This window comes from Anomaloglossus baeobatrachus, chromosome 1 (assembly GCF_048569485.1).
Source record: "Anomaloglossus baeobatrachus isolate aAnoBae1 chromosome 1, aAnoBae1.hap1, whole genome shotgun sequence".
In the NCBI taxonomy this organism is placed as follows: Eukaryota; Metazoa; Chordata; class Amphibia; order Anura; family Aromobatidae; genus Anomaloglossus; species Anomaloglossus baeobatrachus.
In genome coordinates this window covers 113,287,226-113,300,404 of record NC_134353.1, presented here as the reverse complement: position 1 = coordinate 113,300,404, position 13,179 = coordinate 113,287,226, and the positions used below count along the sequence as shown (strand labels likewise).

General features: G+C 49.2%; 1 protein-coding gene across 4 annotated transcripts in view; it reads right to left on the bottom strand.

Moving 5' to 3' along the window:
- The window catches only part of FAM114A1 (family with sequence similarity 114 member A1), an 85,715-nt gene that overhangs the window by 25,253 nt on the left and 47,283 nt on the right, over positions 1-13,179 (bottom strand). For 3 of the 4 annotated variants that reach the window (XM_075346965.1, XM_075346964.1, XM_075346962.1), the window contains exons 4-8: positions 11,465-11,572; positions 11,046-11,140; positions 3,218-3,352; positions 1,178-1,330; positions 737-860 (exon numbers count right to left, since the gene is read on the bottom strand). In XM_075346965.1, the coding sequence (XP_075203080.1) occupies positions 737-860; positions 1,178-1,330; positions 3,218-3,352; positions 11,046-11,140; positions 11,465-11,572 (615 nt within the window). The remainder of the gene's footprint in view (positions 1-736; positions 861-1,177; positions 1,331-3,217; positions 3,353-11,045; positions 11,141-11,464; positions 11,573-13,179) is intronic. The other variant, XM_075346963.1, reaches the window with a different exon arrangement.

Here is a 13,179-nt window from a genome sequence, read left to right as displayed (position 1 = left end):
AACTGATATCTGGAAAGAGCGATTCTATAGCACATCACTGTGATGGGCAATATTGTGCATAGTAGAAGACAGCCATGACAAACGATCTGGATCGGTCCTGTATTGGGGTAAAAACGTATATGGAAAAAATATTGAATTTTTATATATATATTTCGTGGCAAAATTTGCAGCATTTTTACCTATTCCAGTTAAGAATCTGTCTTATATTGCGTCTTCTTGTAGACCATGTCCTCTATTCGCACTACTTTCTAAAGTTGCTGTCCCAAGCTTAAAAATCACAGACTTTGCCACTTGTCTTAGTTTGTGATAATTTGGTTGCGCGGTTAACACTAGTAATGAGCGAGCACGACCATGCTTGGTACTCATTAAGAGAAGTTAATGCTCTGATTGATACTTGAGTCAAGCCTCAGAGTATAATGGAAGCCAATGGTTTACTTGAGCATTTTTACGGGAAATTTTCTAGAAAAATGCTCGAGTTCCCCATTGACTTCCATTTTACTTGGGTGCTTGAGTTGCACCCATCCAAGCCTCCAACTGCTTGTTACGAGCCTCGAGAACCTGAGCATGGTAGTGCTCGCTCATCACTAGTTAACACCATACCCTCGGCAACTGGATGTGCTTACAGTGATACAGCTGCTAATGTGCACACCGTTTCTACACCTGCCCTATTCTAAGACCTTATAATATAGTGATTTGGACATGCATGTGTCTTAAGATGATATTCCCATATAATTACCTTTACCATTGCCTTCTTCTTCACTGTCAAATTCCTTCAGAAGGAATATATCCTTAATTGCAATAAGATCTGCTTTTAAGGTTTCTAATTTTTCATCTTCCAGGGAGGATAAATAAGACTGGACCTGCAGTGATTGACACAGATAATAAAAAAAATCATTAAGGCCACGTGCACACGTTGAGTATTTGGTGAGGTTTTTACCTCAGGATTTGTAGCCAAAACCAGGAGTGGAACAATTAGAGGAAATTTAATAATAGATACACGGGCACCACTGCTGCATTTATCAGCCACTCCTCGTTTTGGCTACAAAGACTGAGGTAAAAAATCCCTCACCAAATACTCAACGTGTGCACGTGGCCTAAAAGGAATAAAATTAGCGTATATTATATAATAAAGGCAGTGATGTCAGCTGTAATTAGCCCAATCTCCCCTATTTATCACCTTAGTCTCACTTTCATTGGAGAGTATTTCCAAAGCTTCCAGATGGGACAGTCCCTGGTACTCGTCAAACAACATGCCATAGTGTGCCGTCCTCTCATCTGACAACTGCTCTGCAAGTCTCCTCTTCTCTTTTTCTTTGGCTTCCCTCAGCATCTACACAAACGAAAAAACATGAAGTATTTATCATCTTTCTCCAGGGCTGTGCAATCTCTCAGCGGACTGTATTCACTGACAAGAAATGGGTACAAAATGTGGTACATGTGACGCCCTGGACTAGCCAGGTAGTCACAGGTAGGCCCTTACACAAACACCTTCCCCCCTAATAAGGTGACAGCAGCCAACCTACAAAACCCTTGTCACCTCTCTCAGTGTTCAATGGTCACACCAGGGGGGCGGGGCCAGGCGGTTTGCCACGCCCACCTAGGAGTCCAGAGAGCCTGAGACAGGAAACTGTTAGTGAGTTGAGTTTGGTCAGTTTGGAGTGGAGTCAAGTTCAAGTGCAGCAGGCCTGAGGCGTCAGGTCTGCAGCGTCAACACTGACTGGTGCCGGGGTCGTAGCCCTGGTACCGTGGCAAGGAGGCAGACGGTGGTGGCCGCCTGCAGGAGCTGGGATTACAGCCGGTGGAACCGTAAGGGACCGGGACCGGGTAGTGGCCCGCCGGTACCGAACCGGGGAACCGATTGGAAACCGGAGCACCAGGAGGGGTACTCAGACCCAGTACGAGGCCCAGAAACCACTGGACCGAGTCGAATCCACTGATTGAGGACTGGACTTTAGGTCCTTTCCCACCTATGACCCGACTGAAGATAACAGCCCAACCATAGGGATAGAAAGCCACCGCCCAGGCATCAAGATCCCACGGGCCAGTGTCTGCGGGCAAACGGGCGCTACCGGCACACACAAGGCTGGGGAGCGGACTACTGTTGCTCAGGCATAGGAGTCATCATTTCTACAAAAAGTGAGGTGCAGGAGAAAGGCGGAAACCACCAACCTGAAAAGGGGAAAAGCGCAGCCGGCTGCGGGCGCCATCCACTATCTTGTTTGGTTTACCAGAGACTCCAGCGTGTCTGTAATAGTGAGTACAACAGTGCCTTCGGGCCGCGCACCGCGCCGCTCCGTACCGACACGCTAGCAAGCATCCATTTTCCCGCCTCAGCACCTCCCTCGGGCCCCCGGGACCATCACCCCCCTACCCACGGAGGGGTCAACACCAAGCTGCGCAACACCGTCCCCGGGAGCCTAGTCAATGGCAGCGGTGGTGTCCATCCATTCACCAAAACCCGTGGGTGGCGTCACAAACTTAATCCCCAAACAACCGCGGCACCGGCCGTGGACCTCTCCACCAAACACCACCCCTCACGTAGCGCCAGCATCCCCTTTCAGAGCGACGTGACCCCCCCTGGGTCCGGGAGGAGCTCGAGCCACCCGCCAGAAACGAGCACGGATCCGAGCGGCTCGGCAGGCAGCCGAGCGGTACAGTACACACCATTCAGTTGATGTCTAACAGCAGATTTGCAGGTCTTTAAAGAGAAATGACGTAGTGTTTAAATCAGGTTTTTATATTGTGTATTAAAATAAATAAATAATTTAAAATAAATAATATATCAATGTAATTCAATTTTTCATATCACCAAAATTAAAAAAGCTAAATTTTCACACTGGCCACTAACCATAGTTCTAATAATGACAAACTCCGGCACACGATAAACTCTTTTGCAAAAATGGAATGATGTTACCTTTAATAACACAAATTATATGAAAACAATACATATTATTATTATTATTATTTATAGAGCATTTTGGTTTTTTTAATAGATGCTGATTCCACACAATCAAATGTATGTAACTCATAGCTGTAGATAAAACTGGAGCAAAAAGATAAGAAATGTTCCTCTATGTTCACCGTAACGTAATGAGGCACATGGTGAGGGTTTGCATAAAGCAGACCCCTTAAGATCCATCAGATACAGTATATGCTCAATCACCGATGAAAGACAGTAAAGCATCATCACACATTTCGAAAACTCTCGTGTGATTACCTGAGATAGAGAAGCCGTCTTCTGCATAAGAGTCTTCGTTTTCTTAAATCCTGGGTCGCTCTCCGCCAGTACATTCATTGTCTTTTTTCCAATAAACTCCAAAGCATCAAGGCCGCCACTCAAAACAGATTTACCCTAGGGAATACGTGCACGATTAATGGTAACTAGGCTGTAATATATATTTAATATAAAGGGAGTGTATTAAAAAAAAAAAAAAAAAAAGTCCATTTTTTTTTAATTTTATGATACTTATTAAAAAAAAAAACACAACAAAAAAAAAAACCAAAAAACAGGTGATCCTAATCTATCGTAATTTTAAGGTCTTCTAGAACCCCTGAAGGTGTGAATGCTGATTAGTCACGATCAAAAATATTCAAACAGTAAATGATGGAAGCATTGAGCACCCAACCTCCTCCATAGAAGCAGTATTTAAAATAAAAGAACTATATTAAAAGAAGGGAATTTTGTTTACTTACCGTAAATTCCTTTTCTTCTAGCTCCAATTGGGAGACCCAGACAATTGGGTGTATAGCTACTGCCTCCGGAGGCCACACAAAGTATTACACTTAAAAGTGTAAGGCCCCTCCCCTTCTGGCTATACACCCCCCCGTGGGATCACGGGTTCCTCAGTTTTAGTACAAAAGCAAGAAGGAGGAAAGCCAATAACTGTTTTAAAGACAAATTCAATCCGAGGAACAACATCGGAGAACTGAACTGTTCAACATGAACAACATGTGCACCCGAAAAAACAAACTCCCTAAGAAAACAGGGCGGGTGCTGGGTCTCCCAATTGGAGCTAGAAGAAAAGGAATTTACGGTAAGTAAACAAAATTCCCTTCTTCTTTGTCGCTCCTAATTGGGAGACCCAGACAATTGGGACGTCCAAAAGCAGTCCCTGGGTGGGTAAAGGAATACCTCGTGATAGGGCCGTCAAGCGGCCTTTTCCTACAGGTGGGCCACCGCCGCCTGCAGGACTTGTCTACCTAGGCCGGCATCCGTCGAAGCGTAGGTATGCACCTGATAATGCTTGGTAAAAGTGTGCAGACTCGACCAGGTAGCCGCCTGGCACACCTGCTGAGCCGTAGCCTGGTGCCGTAATGCCCAGGACGCACCCACGGCTCTGGTAGAATGGGCCTTCAGTCCTGATGGAATCGGAAGCCCAGCAGAACGGTAGGTGTGAAGAATTGGTTCCTTGATCCACCGCGCAAGGGTGGATTTGGAAGCTTGCGACCCTTTACGCTGACCAGCGACAAGGACAAAGAGTGCATCCGAGCGACGCAGAGGCGCCGTACGGGAAATGTAGATCCTGAGTGCTCTCACCAGATCCAATAAATGCAAACCCTTTTCAAACTGGTGAACTGGATGCGGACACAAAGACGGTAAAGTGATATCTTGATTGATGAAAGGAAGATACCACCTTGGGAAGAAATTCTGGAATTGGACGCAGAACTACCTTGTCCTGGTGAAACACCAGGAAGGGAGATCTGCAAGATAACGCCGCCAGCTCGGACACTCTCCGAAGAGACGTGACCGCCACTAGAAAGGCCACTTTCTGTGAAAGACGAGAAAGGGAAACCTCCTTCATAGGCTCGAAAGGCGGCTTCTGGAGGGCAATTAGAACCTTGTTCAGATCCCAGGGCTCCAACGGCCGCTTGTAAGGGGGGACGATATGACAAACCCCTTGCAGGAACGTGCGTACCTGAGGAAGTCGCGCCAGGCGTTTCTGAAAAAATACAGAAAGCGCGGAGACTTGACCTTTAAGGGAGCCAAGCGACAAACCTTTTTCCAACCCAGACTGCAGGAAGGAAAGAAAAATAGGCAATGCAAATGGCCAGGGAGAAACTCCCTGATCAGAGCACCAAGATAGGAATATCTTCCACGTCCTGTGGTAAATCTTGGCGGAGGATGGTTTCCTAGCCTGTCTCATGGTGGCAACCACCTGATGAGATAAACCTGAGGCCGCTAGGATCCAGGATTCAATGGCCACACAGTCAGGTTCAGGGCCGCAGAATTCAGATGGAAAAACGGCCCTTGAGACAGCAAGTCTGGACGGTCTGGTAGCGCCCACGGTTGGCCTACCGTGAGGCGCCACAGATCCGGGTACCACGACCTCCTTGGCCAGTCTGGAGCGACGAGAATGGCGCGGCGGCAGTCGGACCTGATTTTGCGGAGCACTCTGGGCAATAATGCCAGAGGTGGGCACACGTAAGGTAGCTGGAATTGCGACCAATCTTGAACTAAGGCGTCTGCCGCCAGAGCTCGGTGATCGTGAGACCGTGCCATGAAAACCGGGACCTTGTTGTTGTGCCGTGACGCCATCAGGTCGACGTCCGGCATCCCCCAGCGGCGACAGATCTCCTGAAACACGTCCGGGTGAAGGGACCATTCCCCTGCGTCCATGCCCTGGCGACTGAGAAAGTCTGCTTCCCAGTTTTCCACGCCTGGTATGTGAACTGCGGATATGGTGGATGCCGTGTCTTCCACCCACGTCAGAATCCGCCTGACTTCCCGGAAGGCTTGCCGACTGCGTGTTCCCCCTTGGTGGTTGATGTATGCCACCGCTGTGGAGTTGTCCGATTGAATTCGGATCTGCTTGCCTTCCAGCCACTGTTGGAAGGCTTGTAGGGCAAGATAGACTGCTCTGATTTCCAGAACATTGATCTGAAGGGTGGACTCTTGCTGAGTCCACGTACCTTGAGCCCTGTGGTGGAGAAACACTGCTCCCCACCCAGATAGGCTCGCATCTGTCGTAACCACTGCCCAGGATGGGGGTAGGAACGACTTTCCTTTTGACAATGAGGTGGGAAGAAGCCACCACCTGAGAGAGTCCTTGGCTGTCTGAGAAAGGGAGACATCCCTGTCGAGGGACGTCGACTTCCCGTCCCATTGGCGGAGAATGTCCCATTGCAGTGGACGCAGATGAAATTGCGCGAACGGGACTGCTTCTATTGCTGCTACCATCTTTCCTAGGAAGTGCATGAGGCGCCTCAAGGGGTGTGACTGGCCCTGAAGGAGAGATTGCACCCCTGTCTGAAGCGAGCACTGTTTGTCCAGTGGAAGTTTCACTATCGCTGAGAGAGTATGAAACTCCATGCCAAGATATATTAGTGATTGGGTCGGGGTTAGATTTGACTTTGAAAAGTTGATAATCCACCCGAAACTCTGGAGAGTCTTCAGTGCCACGTTCAGGCTGAGTTGGCATGCCTCTTGAGAGGGTGCCTTGATAAGTAGATCGTCCAAATACGGGATCACAGAGTGACCTCGCGAGTGCAGGACTGCTACTACTGCTGCCATGACCTTGGTGAAGACCCGAGGGGCTGTCGCCAGCCCGAAAGGCAGAGCTACGAACTGCAGGTGTTCGCTTCCTATAACGAAGCGTAGAAAACGCTGGTGCTCTGGAGCAATCGGCACGTGGAGATAAGCATCCTTGATGTCTATTGATGCTAGGAAATCTCCTTGAGACATTGAGGCGATAACGGAGCGGAGAGATTCCATCCGGAACCTCCTGGTTTTTACGTGTTTGTTGAGCAGTTTTAGATCCAGGACGGGACGGAACGACCCGTCCTTCTTTGGCACCACAAACAAATTGGAGTAAAAACCGTGACCTTGTTCCTGAAGAGGAACGGAAGTCACCACTCCTTCCGCCTTTAGAGCGGACACCGCTTGCAGCAGAGCATCGGCTCGGTCGGGCGGTGGAGAAGTTCTGAAGAAGCGAGTTGGAGGACGAGAGTTGAACTCTATCCTGTACCCGTGAGACAGAATGTCTCTCACCCAACGGTCTTTGACCTGTGACAGCCAAATGTCGCCAAAGCGGGAGAGCCTGCCACCGACCGAGGATGTGGAGAGAGGAGGCTGACAGTCATGAGGAAGCAGTCTTGGTAACGGTTCTTCCGGCTGTCTTTTTTGGGCGTGATTGAGTCCGCCAAGAATCTGAGCCCCTCTGATCCTTTTGAGTCCTTTTGGACGAGGAGAATTGGGACCTGCCTGAGCCTTGGAAGGAGCGAAAACCAGACTGTCCCCTCCTCTGTTGGGGCTTGTTTTGTCTGGGTTGAGGTAAGGATGAATCCTTACCCTTGGAGTGTTTAATGATTTCATCCAAACGCTCACCAAACAATCGGTCCCGAGAAAAAGGCAAACTGGTTAAGCACTTCTTGGAAGCAGAATCTGCCTTCCATTCTCTCAACCACAGGGCTCTGCGTAAAACCACGGGGTTGGCTGACGCCACCGCCGTACGGCTCGTAGAGTCTAGGACAGCATTAATCGCGTAAGACGCGAATGCAGACATTAAGAGGTCAATGGTGCCACCTGCGGAGCAGATGTACGTGTGACCGTGTCGACCTGTGTAAGCCCAGCTGAAATAGCTTGGAGTGCCCATACGGCTGCGAATGCTGGCGCCAACGACGCTCCAATAGCTTCATAGATGGATTTCAACCAGAGCTCCATCTGTCTGTCAGTGGCATCTTTAAGTGCCGCCCCATCTTCCACTGCAACTAAAGATCTAGCTGTAAGCCTGGAGATTGGAGGGTCCACCTTGGGACACTGTGTCCAGCCCTTGACCACGTCAGGGGGAAAAGGATAGCGTGTATCTTTAAGCCGTTTAGAGAAACGCTTATCTGGATAAGCGTGGTGTTTCTGGATTGCGTCTCTAAAGTCAGAGTGGTCCAGAAAAGTGCTTAATTTACGCTTGGGATACCTGAAGTGGAATTTCTCCTGCTGTGAAGCAGACTCCTCAGCAAGAGGAGCTGGTGGAGAAATATCTAACATCTTATTGATGGACGCTATGAGATCATTCACTATGGCGTCACCATCCGGTGTATCCAGATTGAGAGCGGCCCCAGGATCAGAATCCTGATCAGTTACATCTGCCTCATCACCCATAGAGTCGTCCCGCTGGGACCCTGACCAGTGTGAGGAAGTAGAGGGCCGCTCATAGCGAGCCCGCTTAGGTTGTCTGGGACTGTCGTCCGAGTCAGAGCAGTCATCCTGGGGTGCATGTGACACCCCCGGAGCTCCGAAGTGTTCCAGCTGAGGGGGACTAGGGGGCAATGATTCAACAGTGCCCATGGTCTGAGTTACTGGTCTAGACTGCAATGTTTCAAGAATTTTAGACATAGTCATAGACAATCTGTCAGCAAAAGCTGCAAACTCCGTCCCTGTCACCTGGACAGCATTCACAGGTGGTTCTCCCTGGGTCACGTCCAGCAGAGGCCCCGGCCGAGCAATTGCCACAGGGGCCGAGCACTGCACACAATGGGGGTCAGTGGAACCAGCCGGTAGAGTAGCCTCACATGTGGTACAAGCAGCATATAAAGTCTGTGCCCTGGCACCGTTGTCTGTTGCGGACGACATGCTGTTGTCTCCTTGAGTAATCTAGGAGGGTATATAGCAGAGAATCACCAGCGACCGTACAGTGCAATGTATTGCAAGCACAAAATACAAAGTACACTACGGCACAAGTGGGGGTGAGCCCCTGAGGGCTGCTTACCGCCCGCTGAAAAGCGGGTGTGAGGTCGCAGAATCCCGTGTCTGGGTCTCCCCGTCTCCCCTCTGCAGCTCAGCGTGCAGACAGGAATGGCTGCCGGCGTTCAGTGAAGAGGGGCGGACCGTGGGCGTGCCACAAACAAAAGTGCGGGAAACTGCGTCCCTCTGTGCCTAGTGTGAGGGCTGGAGTATGTAAAGCAGACTCCAGCCCTCAGCGCTGATGGTCTGTACAGCGTCCCGCCCTCCCCCTGACTGGCAGGTGTGGGGGCGGGAACGAAACGAACTAGGCCGCAAAAGCCGGGGACTGTAGTAATAAGCGCGGCCGTCATATATGCACGGCCAGCGCGGAAGTCCCCGGCGCACCACAAATCCCAGCCGCGTCGCAGTGAACGCTGACCCCAGCGGTCGGCTCGGCCGTTCGTACTAAGTCTACTCACTCAGCGGAGCTGCAGTGAGGAATGGCACAAGCGCAGCAGCGCTGTTAACCCCGGCGCACTAACACACCCAGCAATGCTGTAGTGTGCGTGCGGTATGCACGGGGACACGGAGTACCTTGATGAAGCAGGGCCCTGTCCCTGAGGAAACTCAGCTCCAAATCCAGCAGATCCCAGGGGCTGTGGATGGAGCACGGTCTCAGTGCCTGGAGACCGGGAAAGTCCCACTTCACCCAGAGCCCTAATGGGGATGGGGAAGGAATCAGCATGTGGGCTCCAGCCGCCGTACCCGCAATGGGTACCTCAACCTTAACAAACACCGCCGACAGAAAGTGGGGTGAGAAGGGAGCATGCTGGGGGCCCTCGTATGGGCCCTCTTTTCTTCCATCCGACATAGTCAGCAGCTGCTGCTGACTAAACAGTGGAGCTATGCGTGGATGTCTGACCTCCTTCGCACAAAGCATAAAACTGAGGAACCCGTGATCCCACGGGGGGGTGTATAGCCAGAAGGGGAGGGGCCTTACACTTTTAAGTGTAATACTTTGTGTGGCCTCCGGAGGCAGTAGCTATACACCCAATTGTCTGGGTCTCCCAATTAGGAGCGACAAAGAAAATCCTGGTTCTACAGCAGTGTATAGTAGACTTCAAACAGGTACAATATCAGTAATATCATAAAATCTGTTAATTTTGTAATCCTATCAATTCACAAGATGCTAAAAAAAAAAAAAAAAAATAAAATTACTGTGTTTCACTGAAAATAAAAACCCCAGTTGCGTATCATACTATAATAGTATCTCTTGAAACAGGGTTTGGGCAGCCCCTTTTGATTGAATCACTGATGTTAGCACAGAAAGGTGGGTAAGATTATGGGCAGGGGGAGGTGGTGAATATTCATTTCCTTTTAACACACTTTCCAATCACTGACGCCGCCACAGAGGGGTGGGCAAGGAATGGAGTGAATATTCATTTTCCATTAACGGGCGACCCAATTTCTGGCACCAATACAAAATATAAGACATTCCATGAAAATAAGCCCTAAAACATCTTTTGGAGTCAAAATAATATATTAGACCCTGTCTTATTTTTGGGTAAACACTTGCAGTCAATAGGCGTCTATAATGGATCATACATATGCTTTATTATACTGGCGGCCAGCACTTGTAATAGACTCAACAATATGTCCCGTATTTCTGGTTATCATCAGTCCATAATCCGTCACCTGTGACATATGGAATTATCGGGTACAATGTCTAAGATGTGACGCCCTGGACTATCAGGTCGTCACAGGGTATTGTGCAATATCCATCTGCTCTTTGGTTCCAGGTGCTACCCAATGGTATTGCTAACACCAGCATGCAAATCACAGTCACATACACACCAGTGGATAGATCCAGTGGAGAAAGGGCCGTCCACCTTAGAGTCAGGCAGACTGGTGGGAGGTGACTGGGCAGCCATTGGGAAGGTTCACCTGGACGGGCTCCCTTCCTCAGCGGCAGCGGCACTCCAGAACTTTTGGTTTAATTACAGTCTGTGTGTTTACTGGCCTTCCAAAGCAGCACAGCCTCATCCAGCACCACGACTACCAACTGTTTGTTCCCTGCCTTCCAACCCCCTTGCATTTAACAGCACTCCCTTACCATCACCGAGCCCCGGGGCATCCCCCATACCTGTGGAGGGGTCTAACACCTGGCTGCCCACTCCATTGCCCCTGGGTACTCCTAGCTGCAGCGGTGGTACTCCACCTTACCAGACACCACGGGTGGCGTCACAAACTTTAGACACTATCCCCTATAAATACCCCCCTTAATTTGAGTGGCCGCACAACTCCCGGGTCCGGAGACCACTCGAGCCACCGCAGATCCGGATCAGAGCAGCCCGGCTGCTGCATGGGGTAACACAAAGACATAACTCACCGTGCTCTGTACAGCATTAGTTAAAGCTGAAAATACACCACGACCCGCAGTAGGTGAAGTGGGTTCGGCTGGGTCTTCGCCCTTTTCTGTTGATACTGTAAGGGAATGAAGAAAGAGCATATTCCTATAGCAATACAACAGCATTCAATAAGATGTACGTCAGCTAATTTTTTTAAATTTAAAGTTGCAAGACTTTTTGGATGCTGAAGCACTGCAAGGAAAATGGTGCAGTCAAGTCACTCCCATGCAATCCAAGGGCACTATGATGGTCAATCCTGGAGTGGACAGCACCTTGATTGATCCTCATTAAATTGGAGAATATTGTTAGTGAATTGATGCAGCTGTACTTATTTTCTACAGGATAAGACCGCTACCAAATAATATATTGTTTTACTGCACAGACAATGAGGTGTATTCACCTTCGTCTCCAGCGTCACTCGCCCCGATCTCGCCACTTTCCTCAGACTCAGAAGTTCTGACTCTCAATGTCACTCCTGCTTTTTCTTTCACTGCAGATATTCCATGTCCTGGTGAAACATAAAGCACATTCATGAAGATGCTTTTTTTTTGTTTTGTTTTTTTTACAGAATTTTAAAAAGTCATTATTGTTTTACAATTTGCTACATAAAATCAATACTCTACATAAGAATAAGTAACTTTGTAATATATCTTATCACAAAAATCTGATTCTTCCTCCTCCTGGATTGATTTTCCATTCTCAACTCATGGGTTTAAATCTGTATTTAGTGAAGATTTTCCCAGGACTGAGATAGGAGATGGCAGTTTGTGCTTTTAACATTCTACAGAAAGCTGGGGGAAGATACAGACGTTCTGTGGAGAGTTCTCCTGAAAGCACAGTTATGTGCGCACGTTGCGTACTAGCCCTGCAGAAATTTCTGCAGCGATCTGAAGAGCACACGTGCGCTTCAAATCGCTGCAGAAAATGTCCGTAGAGAAAAAAAAAAAAGCCGATTCCATGCGCTATGTCTGCAGCTCCTGCCATAGACAGAGCAGGAGCTGCCGGCAAAGCGCACGGAAGAAGTGACATGTCACTTCTTATAACGCAGCGCTTCGGGCAGCAGCCGAAGCGCTGTGCTCTAAGACGCCACGTGCGCACGTCTCCTGCATAATCTCCATAGACTGTGCAGGGGACGCATGCAGTTACGCTGCGCTACAAAGCGCAGCGTAACTGCATGTATTTACGCAACGTGCGCACATAGCCTTGGGCGCTGTGCACACGGTGCAGTTTTTGACAGTGTTTTTAAAAATCTGCATGCCTCTCTTGAGAGGCAGCAAAGTCTATGGGATTGTAGGTTTGCTGTGCAGACTGTGCGGTTTTTTTTTCAGTTCGGTATTGGTGCAGAAAAAAAATCTGCAGCATGTCAATTAATGGTCAGGTTTAGCAGAGGTTTTTTTTCACCCACTGACTTCAATTCATTGACTTTCTTGATGGCCCTAAAAACTGCATTAAAACCGCACCGACACTGCATCCGGTTCGGACGCATTTTTTTGCCACAGTGTGCATATCTGGTGGCGAATATTTCTGCACCAAATTTGCAGCGTGTGCACATAGCCTAAGGCTGCTTTCACACATCCGGTTTTTGCAGTTAGACACAATCCAACGAAATGCCGAATGTATTAGCGCCGGATTGTGCCGGATGGCCTTGCGTTGCATGCGGCGTCCGCCGTATGCGGCGAAATTTCTTTGTCCGGCTGCCGGAAAGGACACAGCATGGAACGTTTGACAACGGCAAAAAAACGGACCACGCCGGATCCGTTGTCATCCAGCATGTTGTGTAATGGAAGCCTATGGGCACTGGATCTGGCGTCATCCGGCATATGGTGAAAACCAACGATGAATCCGGTTTTTGTTTCTGAGCATGCCCAGACGTTGTGTAAATTCACTTCTGGTCACAGAAAAAGTCTCTCTCTCTGTCGATGTCGGTCTCTCTCTATCTGTTGGTCGGTCTCTTTCTCTGTCGGGCGATCTCTCTCTGTCGGTCTCTCCCTCCTTCATACTCACCGATCACCGGCGTGGCGCTGCACAGCTGTCACACTGCTCTGGTGGCTTCTCCAGCTTTTGAAAATGCCGGTCGCTTATTATTCCATTCCTTATTCCCTGCTTCCCCCGCCC